Below are 21,381 nucleotides of genomic sequence, written 5' to 3'. Positions count from 1 at the left end.
TTATAGACATCTGAAGAGTGGCGACTGATTTTTCCTTTCATAAAAAGATTAGATTTTTATAAACAATTCCTCAGACAGATCATGTATGCTAAACTTTCTTTCCTTTTTTTTTTACCGTTTGGAAAAAACTTAAGTTCTATCTGGGAAGTGCCATAAACTAATTTTCTTAATAACAGAAAATCCCAACTTACAGTCTTACCAAGATAAAGCATATACGAATAAGAACCCAGAATTGCTTCAGAGGCATCAGTTTTTTTAATATTCTTCCAGATCTGCTTCAGTTCTTGGTTCTCATCAATGTACTTCCTTTGTCTATCAGACTCCTGCTGAGATAAGAGACAAATTGTTTTCAACTTCTGTCTTCGCTTTCTAGCTCTTTCCCGTTCTCTCTCTAAATATCTTTTATATGCTTCTGCATCTTCTTTCAGCTTTGCACGAAGTTTCCGCATACGGTCAGTCGAGGTTGACTTGCCAGTTACTGGAAAAAAAACAAGACTTTAAAAATTACAAACCTATAACTTATTATTAAACACATTAAAAATATAATTTGGTATATTATTTCTTTACACAGGCTTTGTTTGCTCGTAGCGAGCAAATATTAGAAAAGAACTCTTAAAATTAACTATGAAAAACAGTTTTGTATCTAATTTAGTGAAGGAATAATTACTCCCGCTTCCACTTATTTCTTAATAAAATATTTGTAATAAGAGATGTTAATATATTTAAGAAGAGAACATTCCTTCCTCATTAATAATGTAAGCTTTTTTCACTTAGAACTTAGGAATTTTGCAGTATGTTTCTATATCAGTTGTTTAATTTTGAGATGCACACTAAAAATTTTAAATAAAACTGATAATTGTAAATTACAAATAGTAAAAATATTGTAGGATTTCTTAACAATAAGGGCAGATTAAAAAAAACATTCCAGTTACTTGATCTAACATACGACAGTATTTTTCAAGGGTGAAACGCAAGCAATTTAAGTTAAAAAATAATACCTTGTTTACCTAACACAAATGATTTTCATATTTGAATAACTTAGATACAAACTCTGACTTTAACCAAATTTATAAACCTAACTTGCCTATCATAAAGCTAATATTAAACAGACTAAGTTTTCTATATTTTCTGTCACGGGCATTACATTGTGAGCACACTTAAAAAACATACTTTTATCGAAAATATGCTTACCTTTGAAATAAACTCTCAGATGATTCCTGAAGAAAAATCATTCGGCAATCCAGACTCTGTTAGAATACCAAAAATTCAAATAGTTGATCTTCTGCGGGGACATCAAACTTGAGCACAAAACTATATTCTAAGCAAGCAACTGTTAACATGAATTTCAACCGTGATTTAAGTAAGTCTTTAAATAAAAAAAACATATTTTATTTATTTGTTACCAAACAATAACCAAAAGACTGATGATATGTGTTTATTGGATTAATTATTAGTCAGGATCACTTTCTCACAAAATACCCCAAAACATTTCGTTAATACAATTAAACAACTAATATACAAGTAAATCGCCTTTAAAAAAAAGAATCAAATATTATCTATTTATTTCTATAAAGTTAAGCAGATATATATATATAAAAGGCTACCTATCCAGTCAGATAGCAATAATCACGTAATTCGGAAACCATGCAATTAAAAGACAGAGAATAATGAACCAAACCATTATAGTACTTCTCTGTTAATATTATTCTGAGGATAAATTATTATTTTATGATAACGATTTGATATAAATCAAAACTTTTCAGGACACCAATACACAAGATCATGTGGGGATGTGTGTATATATATATATATATATATATATATATATATATATATATACACTGAGTATACACCAATGATTTATATATATATATATATGAAGCAGGTACCTAGTGACCTTTACTTAACTTTATTAAATATACTAATAAGACACTGACACACACTATCTGGACACATAGAAAATAAAATCAAATAGTTTCAGTTAAAGATGATATACAGCTTCTGTTAAATTATACTAGCACTAAGGAGTTTACAGGTGTTAACATCTCACAACAGAACTGAGAAATGTTTTAAATTCCACTTCTTTATAAATATTATAACTCTTTAAAAAAAACTATTCATTTTACACAGATTCTAGACAAAATATTAATTACAGATAGGGTGAAATAATCAGTTAATATTGTTTGATTAAATACAATAACTTCAATAAGAATACTAATGAAATATGACTATTTTTCTCGATTAATTGAATGATACTAATATATTAACATTTTATTTATAAGAAATTATTTTTTCAATCAGCAATAAATCTAAAAGTCATCTTTTTTGACTGATATAATACTGAAGATAAATATTTTATCAAGGCACCACAAATACACAAAGCTTGTCATTTGAAATTATTAACGGAATATAGGCAAAGTATGTCAATCCCAACTACTTTTCCCAATACCCTAAAACTTTACTCTTAATGAAAAAATGTTTCTATGATTAAAATAATCATAACATACTACAAACAGACCAAGTATATATAGCAAAGATTAATCAAATCTTCTTTGAGTTTTAGTTTAAAGCTGATTTTACTCATTTGAAAGCTTTTAATCAGGGATTTTTCAAATTTTAACCTAAAATTGATTACTCTTACAATAAACTAATTTACTGAAAACATAATTTTCCTTTTTTAATAATGAGCCAACATCATTTGTATTTTGTATATGGATCATTTGTATTTTTTTTTTACATACGGTTTGGTAAAAATTTCTCTATAAAATTTACGTTAACATAATCATACTTTGTGCGAACTTGTTAAGTTGGTCCAAAATGGATACTGGAAAATAGTGATCAGCAGTTTCTTAAGCCTAAGCCATTTTTAGGTGGCAGCCCAACCCACATGATGAAAATCACAGTAGCAGTTGCTAATTAGCAGATATGCTAATATGTGCAGTTCGGTTTAAAAATAGTGGCTGCCCTTGACTGCATCAGAAGAGCAGCACTACAGTTTTGTCATGGACAAAAGGATTCCCTACAAAGAACCATAGAGAAATGTTTGTGTTTCAGTAAAAAGGTGGTTACTAAAAACAGTATGCAACTGCATCAGTAGATTCTCTCAAAGAAAATCAGAAGTTGTTGGCAAAGAACGACCTGGTCATCCTGTCTAGATCGCTACTATCAAACATAGCAGGTGAAGCAAATTATTTGAGCCGAGAAGGACTAATAACTTCAATGGGGTGTTCTCATGGTTTAACCTACAGTATAATGCACGATCATTTGAATTTCTACAAGCCATAAAAAGTGTGCTCACAATGGATGCCCAGAAAACAATAAGTACAAAATTCATTAAGTGGACCAGTGCCTGTAACATTTCTTATGGTATACCGATAAAGAAAAATAAGACGTGCATAACATGGACGTTATTGGGAATGACTCAAGGGTACATCGCTAGCAACCCTAGTCAGAACACGTTTCAATGTAATCATCATCCTTCACCTTAAAGCATAAAATTTCAAGGTTGAAATTTATGCTCTGTGGTGTAAATTATGCTTACAGAATTCTGAACATGCTTCCAGCCCATTTCCAATAGTGAAGTGATACTGAACATGCTTCCAGCCCATTTCCAATAGTGAAGTGATATTGTTAAGTTCTACTGAAGCTTTCGGCTGTAATTCAAAGAAAATTGAAGTCTAAAAACCACAGGAGAACTGCCCAACAAAGCAATGCCATACCTCATAAGGTGTCTTGAAAATGAACATTACAAATCACCTCGTATTTTTGACGTGAATTTATTACAAATTTTAAAAAGAATGTTTAACTGTTTATTTAGAAGGTTTTCAAAACAACCACAAGAACCATAAATGACCATAAAAATTAATTTTACTCATCATTCAAATATACGGTTCCACTGAATTTTAAGATTCATTTTTCCTGACTTACAAACATTTCTTGAACAATTTAGTAAAAATTTCCTAATTCTCATAATTTATACTACTGTTGTTTACTCTGAAAAATGCATACTTTTTTTTTTTGCAGACTCCACCATCCCCATAGCTACCTAAATCATGCCTTTTTTTTAAATTTATTACATTCATTTGAAAATTTAATTCTTAATGATTTTTTTAAATATACATTTAAAATTGGACTACTTTTTTTTATCATAAATTGCTTCAGTAAATAACATTTCAAAGTACAAAAAAAAAAAAAAATATTTAAGTTTCTTGCATAAAAATGAAGATCATGTTAACTAAAAGTAATATAGATAATTTATAAAAAGCAATTTTTAAAAATAATTAGCACCTAAGATTGCTTAAAAATTTTTCACAAAAACTTGCCTATATTATTTTTTAAAGTAAACAAAAAACAATATCAATAATTTAGTTTGCATAAAAATGCTAAAAAACACACATTTCAATTTTACAAATATATATGATCACAACTTAAGAAAACTAACATCACTGTGAATAAAAGTAATAGATAAGGAAACTAGAACAGAACAAATTATTTTGTACAGAAAACAAACACTAACATTTACTTAAAAATTATTTTTTCATTATTCTAACGTATTCAAAAAAAAAGAAATAGTAATTATAATATGAGATCTCATTACATACATATGTGTATAACACATAGCAACTTTTCTTCAATATCTTTAGATTCCTAATAGTTTGCCCTTTTCTAAAAGCTTAATTTTAGTGGCTATCTGTTCTTCTGCCACGGTTGTAGCTCTCAAATTTTTCCTTTCTTTCACTAGTTTTTTAATTTCTGCTTGCATTTTCCGTTTCAGGGCTCTATTTGATTCTTATAAGGTTTTTCTTTTTTGTTCAAGACAATCTTCATATCGTCTTCTAGAGCATCTCACAGCAGTGAGCATCTTTCAGTAATGAAAACATTCTCCTTGCCCCCAGCATCTACAATCACATCAAAAATCTTTCGTCGATAAACTATTATCTCTTCATGCAAGTTTTCCACAGAAGATTTTTTTAATGGAAAAGCCACCTTTGACTGTTGCATTTCCAGGTGAAAAAATTAGGCATAGTTTTACTATTTTCCACAGGTCCACATATTTTGGATTTTTTGCTAAAATAGATAAAAAATTTTATCAACTTCCTCTTATCTTTCAACTCTTTACTGTCATCATCTTCAGTATCTGGTGAAAATATTTTGAACTTGCTACTGAGAGCTCCTTTAGCTTCCACACATAGCAAAGAATATTATTTCTTCGCTTTTTCAGCTACATTTCCAGTAAATCTATTAGCTTCATACAATGCAGCCAATAAACACTTAGTCACAACAAAGTTCAGTATTGAAGGATCACAGCTGAACCTAACGATGACAGATTCCTCACAACTTTATATTTTAAAGGACTTTGTTCAACAAGCTTTGAGATAAGTTTAACTAATAAAGTTCAGCATTTTTATGAAACCTCAATTCATCACCTTCTGATGTTTTTATTTCTTTCAGATATTTAGGAGTTTGAAATCCAAGACCGATTTTGCTTAATTCACGTAAATTTTCTAAAACAATCAGATCAATTGAAATAGGTTTTGAAGAAGTTTTTGCAGCAGTTATATTACTTGATTTAATTTCTTTATGTCATCTAAAATTAGCAAGTTTCCTTCTAGGCATTTCTCACCGTCTAACCATCTTAGTTATTCAATTTTAAAGAAATTTATAGTTTCCTGTGATCGAGGTAAATTCTGCACGCCGTGCTGGGCTATCATCAAACAAGAAGTAAAGATCTCTTAAAAAGGTATGAATATACCATTTGACAATCTTTGTTTCCATGGCCTCATTTATAGCGTGTAAACCGTAAACACCAATATTCACCAAATGCTTTTCTTCAGGGCATTCCTGTATCGGCTGATCACTGAACATTTTTAAAAAACTTAAATTCACATTTGATCTGTCCACAGATATTTGCAATATTTTGTTTTTATTTAAAGGGGTTACCTTCTATGAAACCATTGAGAAGATGTTGAGCATTGGACTTTCCCAAAAATATACTGTTACAATACTTTGTTTGTACTTCCATTTGTTTCTGTATCAAAAAATTGCACAAAAGTTCATTTAACTCCTCTGTACAATTTTTGTATAATGCTTCATCAAAGCATACCACATAATTAACACAAGAACACATGTGATTTGTAGAATGCTATCAAAGTATGGTGTAAGGCCATGATTGATATCATAAGAGCATTTATTAGCTCCAAGCTGGAACTTTGACATTATAAAACTATTAGGAAACATAAAAGAAACATAATTTTAAGTTGCACCAATATCTTCACATGAACATAAGGAAAACTTATTTTGTACAAAACTGAGAACCCACATAATCTTCATCTTAGAAATACCATGTTTATAAAAAAAAAGAAGAAGACAAGGATTCAAATTTATCATTTGCTGCTGAAATGCTACTACTCTGACCAGAAGACCCAGGCAAAGAATACACAGACGTATCACCACCACCACCACCATCCTCACAATTGTTGATCAAAGTTTTAGTCTGCAGAGTTGAAGTACCACTTTGAGATAAAAACTATTTCAGTGAAGGCTGAGAATTCCTTATCTTTATTATTTTATTAGGCTGCTTTCCTTTACTATCCGAAGCCACGGCCTTTTGGCCCATATTGCCCAATCCAGAATGTTTTTTACACACATCATAAAAAGCATGATACCCATCACCTCAACCGACTGAATTCTCAATGTAAGTTTATATCTAACTGCTGGTCAATAAATTTTTCAATGGTAACTATTTGTTAAAATTTCACCGGTGAAAAAATTAACTGCAATTTGGAATATTCCTCCTTTCATATAAAAAAAAAATTATTAGGTAATGAAAACAAAAACAGGACATGTTAATGGCTGCTTGCAGGACGTAGTTGCAATGAGCTGGGCGATGTAGATGTACTTTGATATATTTTCCCAATGCTGGGAAAGTATATATCAAATATGTTTTGGTATTATTAATAAAAAATACTTTATTAATAACTAACATTATTAAACTTAATTCGGTAACAAAAATGCCCTTCTCTGAAATTTTTCCTGACTACTTCTGATTTTTTCTAAAACTAAGTTTATATTTCCTGACTTTTCCTGCCGGTAGGAACCACGATATATCACACCGTTCCAACAATTTCTTATGCGATTTCTTATGTGAATGACAATTTTCAACTTCACTAAAAAGACAATCTAACAAAAAGAAAATTATTTTCATATGCACAAAGCTTCAACAAGGTTCAAATTTTCTAGCTCTAAGACAACCATGTACTAATCAGCTTTAACAGTATTCTGAAAAACACAAAATCTGATTCAATATACAGATATATTTCCAAGAATACAACAGTATATTTTTAAAACATTTAAAAAAAAACATACGTATACAAACATAATGTTTTTTTTTTTCTTTTAACAGCCATTTCAATCTGGAGCAACATGAAGTAACCTTATCAACAGTCACCTTTTAACAAATTTTTCTGAAATTCCTACCAGCTTTAATGGGAGTTTTTCTTTATAACCCTTTTTCACTTTCTTTGTTAAAACTATGTACAATAGATAATACAGTCATTAAATCTAAGTTCAGACAAAAAAAAATGACAGCTTTACCAAAAATCTGAAATAACAACATTTTTTTTAATGACCGCCATATTAAAGTTGATATTAGAAAAATTATTAAACCTTAAATGAAATAATACTCCACCCTTCAATGTACTTGAACACTAATATTTTTTCTATTAACAAGTTGGAATGTTGGAAACACTACCAGAAAAACAATGTATTTTTACATGTAATTTTTTATTATACTTCCTACATATCTTCTTCATATAATCTGAAACTCTCAAGAATAGGGCAGAAAGGAAAAGGTTTAACACCAAGGTATAAAATCCTATTTTTTTCTATAGCATGTATTGATTTAACTCTTGAAAGAAATATTTTTTCTTTAATATAAAGTATTATTAGTAATCTTAGCCTAATAAATTAAGAAAATTTGGGAACAATTTAACAGCAGGTGTCATGGTACATAATAACATTAGGATCTCATTTATAATATAAATTTTGTAATCTGATTAAATTAATTTTAAATAGATTACATCACTCTAATTTTATAATATATATAATCATCTTGAAATGTAATGACAGATATTACAGATGTTCTGAAGGAATATGGTGGCAAGAACAGTGCTCTACTACTGTGGAGTTTCAGTAATAATTAAATCAGTACACTAGGTGTAGATATTACTAATGTCAAACAATCAGTTTACTCTTCAAAAGGAAGCAAAGGAGATAATACTTGACACTTTAAATTATCAATACCTTCAGTTTCATTATCCTCTAATGGATCACCTTCTTGAGGCTCCTCATCAACTTCCATTACAACACTTGTCTCATTATCATTTTTCTCTTCGCTTTCTTTCATACTCTTTTTATCAACAATGATCATCTGATCATTTTTATCACTATTCTCTTCACTTTCTTTTCTATTCTTTTTATCATCTGTAAATTAAAAAAAAATATTAAACAATAGAAAATAAGTACAATAGGAATTGCATTTACAGATTTATCTAACTATCTACTTTACAGTTAATCTATTTTAAATATATAACTTATTTCATCAGCGATAAAAAAGATTATTTAATTAAAATAAATCAGATTAACATGGATATTTAAAAAGAAAAATGTCCACACTACAGCGGACTTAATACATACCTTTACACTTAAAATTAGACATAATGAAGAATACTAACAATAATTAATGAACTAATATTATTAATTTAATATTATAATACTAGACTGCAAAAATATTATAAATTAATAATTAATATTTTGATAATGTCAGAAATTATATATACAGTTTAATATTCAGCACCTTTATTAAATCAGTAATAAAGGCTAATTATACTAAATATAATATTTATAAACATAACATTATATTTATTAATTATAATTAATATAGGCTAATAATAATAATAATAATAAAAGGCTAATTACACCAAATTTTGATCTCAAAAACAATAGATACTAACAAGTATATATCTAACCTCATAATTAAAGCTAAAAATGAGGATATGAAAATGAAGTCATATGATCAAGTAATCAACAAGCTGCGAAAAAATTGTGATCACAATTAAAAATATAATTAATAAAATAGGTTTTATCATCTTATTAAGATGTACAAATAAAAATTATCTTTATGTAACGTATGAAAGCTTCATGAATTAGGGTGAACATTATGATTTAAAAATGTCAAAAGATAAACCTTCCTAAAATCAAAACTACAGGCATCAACACAGATATGACCAGAAAAGAAAATTGGCTGATATTAAAAAAAAATTGATAGATTGATATAAATAAGAGAAATTTTCGAGGCTCTCTCCAAGTGTAAATTTTTTCTTTAGTACAGCTATAAAAACAAAAAGAAATTAACTACTGTTATACTTGAAAGGCTTAGTGAATTAGATTAATATTTAGGGGAAAAAAACTTAGGATATTAATGTTACAGAGCATATGATGATCTTAATGTCATGCCCTGCTACAAATGTGCACGCATTGGACAATGTGGCAATAAATATACACTAGTAGTCATAATTGGGCAGAGACTGCTACTACGACACTTCGAGGTGACTGTTTTGCTTAATGGCAAGGACCGGTTGCCTTGGAGGTGTTTAAAAGGAAAAAAGTCATAATTGCTTGAGGTAATCAATGAGTCATAATTGCTTAATCATCTCCTCACAAATGATCGCAAAAATCTTGAGATCTATAAATGAGTAAATTGCACTTATAGCAATGAGCATTATGGAAATACTCATATAACAAATCATACAACAAATACAGAAAACTATGAATATTTAAAACACCAAATAAGCAGAAAAATAAACAGCACTGAATACTGAAATCCAACCACATATTCCAAAACAACTTGGATTCCTGCGAACACTATATGGCAGAATAAGTGAAGAAGTACCAACTCAATCTTCAAGAAGAAGTGATATGGTACAGGATTTTGATTTCTTAAAAAATATTCAACAAGAAAAATTTTTCAATAACATCCAAACTCACAATAAAGCCATTAACTGTACAAAAGATTTAATATTACATGTAAATATCAGAAGCTTAAATGCTAACTTTTCTAAAGCAGAAATATTTATTAGAAGTTTAGCAATCATATCATTTATCACTATTTGTACAGACTTTGTTCCTAGAACATTAAACAGGGTGTATCACAAAGTTCTCCTGGGACTTTTACAACCTATTCTACTTATGAAAATAATGGAAAAAGTTCATATGTCCTAAAATGCTTCATTTGAAAGTTGCAGCTAGTGAAAAATTTCGCTTGGATTTCAGCTTCACTGGTGAATCTGAAATTTGTATGGTTTCTGACCTAAAAATCGAATAAAATAGGTCCCAGAAGCTTATATGCAGTAGTTTTTGAGAAATGTGGGGTGAAAATCAATAAACTCGGGTAAAAAACCCCTATTTTTTTTTTTTTGTTAAACGTACAAGAGCTTTGTTAAATGAGTAATATATAAAACTTAAAAAAAAAAACTTGTAGAGTATTTAATTCTGAACAAAATGGTGTAAGTTGAATAAAACAAAAAAAGTTAGAAAAATTAAATTTTGTTTAGAAACAATACATTACTACATTTGTCAGAGAAATACTTTCTTCACGTAAACAAAAACCAAACTCTTTTTTTGTGATGTGAAAAATTTGTAAACAAAATTTACTATTAAACATTTTTTTAAAAATGGAAATTACACAATTGTAAAATAAAAATGACTTGGATAATTTTTTTATTAATTACAGAAATGTAACAAAATAATCTGAAAAGTTATTATTTCAAAGTTGGTAATAAAATAACAACAGCTGACCAACAAAGCACAATACTATATTAGTGTTTAAGTCACCTTTTTTTTTCTGGTTGAAAAACACTTCAGCATTATCATTGCCCGAACACGATGTAAGTGTTTTAAAAACTTTAAAAAGCAACAAAATTCACAATTAAAAATGTTAAAGAAACGCCTACAATACATGTAATATAAACACAAAACAATAGTATAAAAAAAATAATAAAACAAAATGTAAACCCAAAGGAAAAATTTGTAAAAAAAATCAAAAAAATGAAAATATTAACATAAAGACACAACAAACTTAAAAACTAAATGTTAAAACACAAAAACATACAACTACCAAAAAAAGTGTGTAAAATAGCATCCCGAAGAAATAAAAAACACCCAGTCTAGAGTATCTTTCTTATTGCCCAGCATTTGACGAAAATTCCCGGGCAATTTAAACTTACGAGGGCCGCATATCCTATGCATTCCACAAGAATGTGGCGCACAGTCAAGCGGCAGTTGCATCACATGAATACCCATGCATTTACTGCTAACATCAGATACCCATGAGTAGCTCTCATATGTCCTATCTGCGATTGGCAGAGGATGACTTCCTCTCACAATGAATTTTCCTGTATGAGAAGACCCATGGCAACACAGAACCTTTAACATGCTAGAGTTTGATATCTACCGTAGCCGTCCAGTTATCTTGCCACTTTGCGCGAAGAGTGAGTTTCACACGGTTAACAAAGTCATCCTGTGAAGAACATTAGTATATTGGATACTGTGAACTGTACTGTTGTTGGCAAATGTTTGTAAATTTTAATTTGAATGTGATCAGTTTGTCATTAACCTTTTAATCACTAGGAATTTCCAGAGTGAATTGTGCCCTACAACCAAGTTTTTTTTAAATTTTTCTCCTAATCAATAATTTATTTTTTTAAACCATGTTACGGCCACTAACAGAAAATGGTTTCTACTTTTTTAACTTAGGGTGCATATTATTCAATAATTGTACAAAAGGTCAATAACCCAAGGGGGTGAAATCTCTAATTTTAAATAAATGTTGCACCTATAAGTAAAATATTTGGACCAAAGTAAACCAGTACCGATAACTTTTGGCGAAAGCTTTCAACAGTCTACAATCAAATTTTATTGGAAAAACTCTACTGTATAGTAACTGAGTTTCTATAGCAGGCTTTGAATTTACTTACAAGCTATCTTGGAATCAGATATAAAGTCAAAATTAATGATAATGAAAGTAGTTATAGAAAAGTAAAATACTGGAGTCCCACAGGAACAATTTTGGGACCACTGCTGTTTGCGCTTGATATCAATCAACTCCTAAAAGAAATTCCCCTTGAAGCAATTCTGTCTTACACTGATGATACAGCAATTATATCTGCAGGCGATACCTGGGATAAAGCGCAAGAATGGGTATCTTAGACAAGTAGATGGTTGGTTGGAATTAAACAAACAATAATTAAACGTTGATAAGATTGTACATGTAAATTTTGGTAACTACTGCGATAGTGTGTTATCACAGTCACACCGACTCAAGTAATGTAAGAATTAAAGGAACCATATTAAAGAGGTGAAAGTTGCAAATACTTAGGCATCTTCATCGATTTTAACCTAAAATTGAATAAACACATTGATTATGTTATATTTTTATGTTACAATACCAGGTGTGTAAATGTGAAACTGGAATTTGCCCATAGATGGCCCTAGCTGTCAATGTAGTTACCATCAAACCACATCATTGGCATCATTTTCTTTCTTTGACAGCTGACAAAGATTTTCAACTCGCAACAATACAAGTTTCATACAACAGCGTAGTATTAATTAGCGATGAAAATGTCGAGTTTTGAACCTACAAACTAACATTTGCAGACACCATTGATTTTCTGTTACCATTTACAGAAAACTGCTGCAGAATCGCAACAAATGCTTGTCAAAGCTTACAGTGAGCATTAGTAAATGTGATGACTTTGTAATCACAATGCTTTGAGTGGTTTAAAAAAAAATTCAAAGTGGCAATTTTGAACGTGAATACCACCAAAAAAAGTTTGAAGACAGGGAATTGCAAACATTGGATGAGGATGATGCTCAAAGGTAACAACTTCAGATCAACTAAATGTAACATGAGAAGCCATCTCCATACGTTTGAAAGCCATGGGAAAGATGATGGGAAAATGGGTTCCACATGAACCGAATGAAAGACAGCAAGAAAGCCAAAAAACCACTTGCAAAATGCTGCTTGCCAGGTACAAAAGAAAGTCATTTCGCCATTGAATTGTGACAGGTGATGAAAAGAGGATACATTTCGAGAATCCTAAGTGTAAAAGATCATGGGTAACTCCAGGCGAACCATCAACATCGATTTCAAGGCCAAATCGCTATGGAAAATAAGACAATGCTCTGGTTTTTTGTGGGATCAGAAGGGTGTGACTTATTATAAGCTGCTAAAACCTGGCAAAACCATTAATATTAAACACTACCGACAACAAATGATAGATTTAAATCAAGCATTGCGTGAAAAATGACCAGAATATTAAAAAAGTCAATACAAAGTGATTTTCCTTCAAGATAATGCACCATCACACACAGCAAAACCGATCAAGTTAATAATTGAGGCGTTCATTTGGGAATGCATGTGGCTGGCTTAGTCACCAGACTTGGCCCCATCCGACTACTATTTATTTGCATTGATGGGACATGCACTTGCTGAACAGCGCTTCACTTCTTATGAAAATGTACAAAAATGACTCGATGACTGGTCAAAAGAGTAATAGTTTTTTGGCGTGGCATTCATAAATTGTCCGAGATGGGAAAAATGTATAGCTAGCGATGGACAATACTTTGAGTAAAATATTTTTTATTATTTTAATACAATAACGTGCAATTTCTAACAAAAATTCTGCTTTCATATTTACACACTAGTATATTTTATTTCAAGCACTAATACAAGATTTACACAATAAGATTATTCAAAATTGTAAACAAAAACAGTTTTATTATCAAAGGCAATCCAATGAATTTGGAACAACTATTTACTTTTGAAGCATTACGATATCATTACCCTAGCCTTCATCAAACACTATTTTGAAAAAAAACAGTCTAAAATTATCTATAAATAAAAAAAAAAGTTAGCAATAAAAATAGTTATAATATAGCCATCAAAACTTTCAGTGAATTACTAAATGATCTAATAACATTTGATATTGAAAGTTTTTTAAAAAGTGAAACTGAACGCTGGATCAAATCTAATTTATAAGAAGGCAAGAAAATACATAGGCTCTACTGCACTATGTCTGATTAATAAAAAGTTTGTAAATTTTTATAGTTTTACATTCGTTTTATGCTTAACTATTTATATACCACATATGCATTCAGGTAACAAAGTTTACCTCTTGAGGGATTTATATTTTATATTTATATTATGTAAATCTTTCTGGTTCAATGAATAAACAATACTAATTACTTCAGGCCCTGAAGTAAACCTGGAGTTTACCTGGGGATATGCTCTGACAAGGGGCTGAATGTAATGTAAAACAATCAAATCAGCACCAATAAAATTATTATTTAATAAAGAAAAAAATTCCTCTTACTCCCTCCACTTGAACCTCAACATGTGGCATCCCTGTTAAGCTGGGCAACCCAGGAGTGAAAGTTAAGGTAACCAACTCTAGGAGGAAGGTGGGTAAGCGAGCTGATTTGTGTTGTATGCTAAGGATTTCATCCTCAGTATTATCACAGTAACTTGATGGAAACAGATTTATCTCAGAAGTGGAGGAAGTCTAAATCTGACACCTGAAGTAGTAATATACTTAAACGCAAGCAAGATTCACTTAAGAGGCGGTCCACACCATAATAGTAGTGAAGACTTATACCCTAGAGCCAGTCAATCCGGATTTAGGTTAAGTGTGTACACATATATATTATATATATATATATATAATGAAATGAATTATCTTTTTGGGATATGGAATATATATGGCCTATGAGGAAAGTTAATGAATATACTTACTAATGAGAATACTTGTTAATGATAGATGGCAGTGAAAAGATCTCCGTTCCTTGACAACCAGAAGGTAAAAGATTTAATAAGCAAAAACAAAACCGCTCTAATAGTAACGTAATTTGATAACTGTTTTATAATGAACAATACTAAAAATACATTACTAGGAATTTTTCTGTAAACAGATCTCCAATAATTATTCTTTTTCTATTTAATTGTTATATAATATTCAAAGTGTTCCATAGAAATTACACAATATTTTTTTTTCTTTATTTTGACAATCCTCATAATTTTTATATTTTGAGTGTATGCACAGATATCAGTGAACAAAATTTTAACAAAGGCAATTTTAGGCTTTAGAAACAAATCATTTAAACACCTGGAACATGTTAATCTGAATTATCTTTTCTTACTTACATGACCACTTCATTTGTTAAACAAACTGTGGTCACATTGTGTCCATTGTCTGTCTTTGCATTTCTGCGGTAAAAGTTTAACAAGAAACTTTCTTACTGAATTTAGTATATCGCAATTTTAATAGGGAATCTTAAGATTGTAGCATACTTCAGTCTACAACAAACAAAGGGAAAGTCAAACTATATTTAACAATCCAAAGTTATTTCTAACCAACCTAACTAATCGCATGCTTCACTTCGAAAAGAATCTAAAACAATACTAAGCATTTTTAAATGTAACATTTGCTGAAAAAATTATAAAATTGTTGAGGCCCGAGTTTTAGCCAATGAATAGAGTATATTAATAATAACTATATTTATTCATACTGATAACAAAAGGAAAAAAAACTACATTGTTGTGTTTGGTACATCCATACATCACCTGACTCGACACTACAATACATAAATTGACCAGTAGATGTCACCACTTGGCCTATTATAAGAATAGTAAAAGTATACGTACTCAACACGCCTCCTTACTTTTACTATTTCCAATTTTACCTTTTATAAACAAAATATTTTTTACATTAAACAATTCTTAACAAATTCCTACATTTTCCAAACTTAGCTTTAAGCGAACTTTGTAAATATATCAGCAATATTATCTCAGTTTCAACTTTAATCAAATCAATAATTCCTTTTTCATAATTTTTATTCATATAATGATATTGCACTTGAAAACCCCTTTACTACTAATCTAGCTTTATAACTATGATCTGATTTTCTAGAATATACCCACTTTACATCCAAAGTTTTCTTACAGACTTTCTTTACATTATTTACATTTCAACTAATTTCCATGTTTTGTTTTTCTTTAAACATTGAATTTCTCTATCCATTGCTTTCATCTAGAAATTTTTTTCATTATTATTCATTGCCTCTTCAAATGTACTAGGAGTATCAGCTATATTTATTAGCATAAATATTTGTATTATAAACATAATAATCATCAAATCTCTTTGGAGGTTTCTTGTTCTTTCAGATCTACAAAATACATTTTCATTTTTAGTTTTAGATTTTTCATTCAATACTTTGGTTTTCATCTGAACTTTTAAAGCCACCATTCAACGATTCATTATCTGAATTATCACTACGCTCTCTCTCAGAACTTTCACTATATACAGATTGATTATCATCATTTAATCCTATACATTTTTCATTCTTTTTAACAATTTCAACATTTCTAGCAACTATAATTCTACCATACGTAAGTACTCTTTATAATCTACTTCTGTCTAACCTAACAGAATTCCAATATCGGCTTTTTTATCCCATTTAGATTTTCTTTTTTGTTCTGGAATTCTTACAAAAACTTTACTTTCATATAAATTTAAAACATCTGGTTTCTTTCCAAAAAAATATTTCATATGGCGTTTTTGTTTTTATTGTTAGCTAAAGTAAAATTTAAATGAGTAGCTGCACAAACAATTTCAGGCCAATATCTCTTATGATATCCTGTGCTTCATCCAATAAACATCGTGACAAATTCATAATTGTTCCATTAAACCTTTCTGCTGTTCTATTTAATTCATGTACAAAGCACAGAAATTATTAATAGTTATTCCTTTTTCTTTAGCAAAATTAAGAGATTTTATTATTCAAATATTCCCTGCCATTATCACATTTTAAAACTTTAATTCTCTTACCTAATAATTCTCTAGTTATATTTTGTTACATTTACAAATTCAATATATATATATATATAGTTTAGCTACTTTACTAAAAATTTTAATATTTTACTTTTACCATCAATAAATAATATGAAATATTTTTCTCCTTTATATTCTGTTGTACTAAAAGGTCCAGGAGCCAACTGTGTGTACAATTTCCAATATATCCTGCTTTACGTCTGTTATTTTTAAATGATTTGTTATTCAACTTATTTTCAATACAAAACTTATATTTCATAAATTCATTTTCTAACTAATTACAAATTCCTGCATAAAATATTCAAGTATTTAATATTTAAATAGCCTAGTAATCTATGCAATTTCTTTTTCTCTCATATTTTCAAATTTTCTACTAGCAATGTTCACATATTTCCTCTGATTTTAAATTGCTTTTCATAATGTATAATCCTTTTTCTTTGAAAGCTAAAGCTATAATATTATTACCGCTATTCAACATTTTTGTTGTTCCTACTTTGGAAATAATGGTACTGTTCTCAGTTATTTTACTATAATTTATTAAATTCAAATGCATATTTTTTACATAAAAAACATTTTTCATTTTTACTTTATGAAGTTTAACATAGACATTAAACTAACTCACCACTTTTCCAACTTTAGTAGCTAGCTTAACAACCCCATTATCTCCCAAATAAGCATTAATATGTTTTTTTTAATAATATCTAATTTTCCATCGTTAAGTATATGATGAGTAAATCTACTGTCAAGCAACCATTTTATTTCACTTAAATTTGAATTACTTAGCTTACTATTATTTGCCCCATGATAGCCGACCGTTGTGACCCAAGTGCAATCCTTTGTCTGTGTTGGTCAAACCATTGTGAATTTCCCTGTTGCAGACTGCTTGAGTTGCCACGTCCTCTCATGTTGTTACCTCTTCCGGCTCCACATCATCATGCTGCTCGCCATCGTTCACCGCCTTCAGCTGCTTGGCTGCCATATTTGCAATTTCTTTCCAAATGACCAATTTTGCCACACTTGAAACATGTTCTTCCTTCCTCGTTTCTATTAGCCATAAATGCATTGGACTTGTTTTCTTGATATTCTCCCCCTTGATGTTTTAACTCTGCCATCTGTATTTTGCTCTTTGCATAATCTGTTGTCTTATCTGCTGCTTTCAATGTATCTATCAGATCACCAACATAGCTGTATAACTCTGGCAATGTATTTAAAATATAATTCAACTTTTCTTTCTCTGTCATTGTCACACCAGCACTTTTCAATTCATTTACAGCCTTCTCAAAATAAGAGAAAAACGATGCTGAATCACTATAATTTTAGCTTGTTTTTCCAATCTGTTTCTGTAAACTACCTGCAATACCATCGATTCTTTTTAATATAAACTATCAAATTTCTTGATTATATCGTATGTTGTCATCTCACACACAAATTCCAACTCTTTATTTGAAATTGCACTGTAGATATAATTCATTGCTTTTGGAACTTTCATCCCGATCTTCTTTGTCTTGTGCCATTTTACTTCTTGTAATAACTTCATCACATTTCTTGAATCGTAAAAATAATAATATTCTTTTCCACATGCTGTATTTCTTGTCAATCAAAATTTATAGTGATATCTCCTGGTTTGGAAAATGTCCAAACCAGGAAAATGTTCTCTTAAACACAACACTTTTATGCTGGATATAAAACACATTCACAAAGAAATAGTTCTGTAGTAATAACTTTCAGATTACTGAACAGCTTCTTGAAATATTAAACATTAATAATATGAAACACTAAAAATTATGGTAAGAAAAAACTATGATAAAGTAACAGAATAATAATAAACTGTAATAATTTGTTAAGTTATGACACTACTCATTCACTTTCTTAATTCCAGCCACAACAATTAAATTTTCTTGTAACAGCTTTCTCGTAATCACGCTCTGCTACCATTTTGTGGTCCAAGTTTTAGCCAATGAATAAAAAGAGTACATTAATAATAACAATATTTATTAATAATGATAACAAACGGAAAAAGAAAACTACATTGTTGCGTTCAGCACATCTGTACATCACTTGACTTGACACCACAATACATACACTGACCAATAGATATCGCTACTTGGCCTATTATAGTAATAGTAAAAGTACACATACTCAATAAAAACATGATAAACCAACATTACAATGATTATCAGTACATATTTTTCCAGGAGGTTCTGTTAACGGAAAAAAGTACCATTTTGATTTTTTGTTTTTAGTCAAATAAAATTTAACATTTTTGTAATAAAATACAAAAATCACATATTATTGATACTGATGAAGTAACACATAATATGAAATAATCTAAATAACCAAAAAAATAAGCTAGCATTATAAAAGTAAACTTTAAATTAAAATTTCAACTAGGATGACAGTTTTTAAACTCCGAAGTTACGTTTTCAACAATCTGGACATGTGTAAAAACATGCTATATTTAAGGTAGAATTATTGCAAAATCCATATTATTTTCTGAAAACATGTATCGTTTATATATCTCCATTGTTTGTGCCACACTGGTGGCAGGTATATTATGTTGAATTGAAAAAAGATCATAATGTAAAGATGTAGATGGTAAGCATCAGTTTTATAAATTAAAAAACTTTTTGAAATTCATCTAGTGAATTATCAAATAAATCTGCTTAAAAAGAGGATTTTTCAAAAATAAATATTAAGTTACTGGCGAGTATAAAAATAATACACATATTGGGCAAACCTAAAAACCTTTTTTGCTCCAATTTATTGGGCTTTTCATAAAGTAATACTTCTAAGACCCATTTCATTCAATGTTTCAGGTCAAAAAAACTAGAAAATCACCAAATTTATCCCCCTTAATTTGGATCCCAAGAATTTAAAGCTTCATTTAATCCTTGAATAGTTTAGTGTGAAATTTTTCACTAGCTGTAGGGCAATGTTTCTTACTAGCAATAATTTAAAAACAAAGCTAATTTATTACAGTTTATAATTGTCTTACTAACATGGATTTAAAAATAGACTATACATTGTCAAAATTTCTAAAACCCAATTTTGCAAAAATATCAAATTCTAATCTACAAATGTATTTAACAGCAGCTTCTACACAGATAATAATCGCTGAAATATTTGACAATTAAGAGTTACAATATAAATAAAAAGCATTACACTGCAATTGTGTTAAACTGTATAAGACTCAGATTCCCAATAAGGAAAACAATAGAAATGTTTAAAATAAGGAAATTAGTTTCATATAAAATAAGGAAAACAGTTTCACAATAAGGAATACATTAAATTATTATATACCCCAGTCTTTCCTATGGTTGTAACATATGTAAAGGATGAGAGGTACCAAAGATACAAGTCGGAATTGCTTTTTCTCAACACTAAAGACGCTTATTACACATCTAGTTCTATGGAGAACAGAGTAAAGATAACAGCCATGGAACTGAATTTCACCTGCATTTTGATGGGTGGGCATGCTTATATGAACAAACATCTTCAGCTTAGTAAAAATATGCAATGGAAAACCATTTCACTTTCAAGTGTTGAAGTTGTTTCATTTTATAGAGTGACGTGTGATATCAGTTTGTCTACAATGATTATGGCTTTTAAAATACACATTATATGCAATCTAGGAGAAATAATTGAAAAGGTTTTTTTTCTTCTTGTTAGCATCCAGAGATCACCGTCAGGTATTACTTCAGAGGATGATATGTATGAGTAAGTGAAAAGTCTCAGGTCAACCATTTCTGAGATGGTTAATTGAAACCGAACCACCAAAGAACACCAGTAGCCATGATCTAGTATTTAAATATGCGTAACATTAACTGCCTTTACTAGGATTTAAATGTTGGAGCTCTCGACTTCAAAATCAGCTGATTTGCAAAGATGCATTCACCACTAGACCAAACCGGCGGGTTAATTGAAAAGGTTAGCTGCCTTTATCTGGGCTACCTCACTCTTGTTACCAGCTTCTTACTTTACATTATTTGTCTAATTTTGCTTTCCTACATTACCGAGATCATTGGCCAATTTAACACTAATCTAAACCAAAAAAATATTGGCGATAGATAAGCTAAATCAACTGTTTAATAACATTTAACAAGCTAATGTGATAGCTGTGGTACCATTTGTACTAATTTCTTAGTTTATTTTTCTTTTACCACCCAAAAGCAGCAAATTTTAATAATTATTTTAAAATATGCTATGGATAAATTATTTATCTGTAACACCAATTACATCTTTGTTCATCCGCAATTTTTTGTTGTATACTTATTTTATACTTATTTTACACATTAGGCATGGATGATTAAAATATTCACCTAATTCCTCAGCAGAAAAATTAAACTCTAAATTAGTATTAAATCTAATACCTCCATTAATCATATTTAATGCACTACTAAGAACATTAAATATTTTCAATATTACACACCCATTTACA

The 21,381-nt window shown here is 29.5% G+C and overlaps 1 protein-coding gene across 5 annotated transcripts in view; it reads right to left on the bottom strand.

Moving 5' to 3' along the window:
* The window catches only part of LOC142320403 (uncharacterized), an 86,749-nt gene that overhangs the window by 30,440 nt on the left and 34,928 nt on the right, over nucleotides 1-21,381 (bottom strand). For 3 of the 5 annotated variants that reach the window (XM_075358103.1, XM_075358108.1, XM_075358104.1), the window contains 2 exons: nucleotides 8,302-8,481; nucleotides 200-478 (listed from right to left, as the gene is read on the bottom strand). In XM_075358103.1, coding sequence (XP_075214218.1) covers nucleotides 200-478; nucleotides 8,302-8,481 — 459 coding nt within the window. Of the gene's footprint in view, nucleotides 1-199; nucleotides 479-1,191; nucleotides 1,316-8,301; nucleotides 8,482-21,381 lie in introns of those variants that run through there. The other 2 variants (XM_075358109.1, XM_075358105.1) reach the window with 2 other exon arrangements.

Source organism: Lycorma delicatula, chromosome 2, assembly GCF_047948215.1.
Source record: "Lycorma delicatula isolate Av1 chromosome 2, ASM4794821v1, whole genome shotgun sequence".
In the NCBI taxonomy this organism is placed as follows: Eukaryota; Metazoa; Arthropoda; class Insecta; order Hemiptera; family Fulgoridae; genus Lycorma; species Lycorma delicatula.
This window is presented reverse-complemented; position numbering and strand designations above follow the sequence as displayed.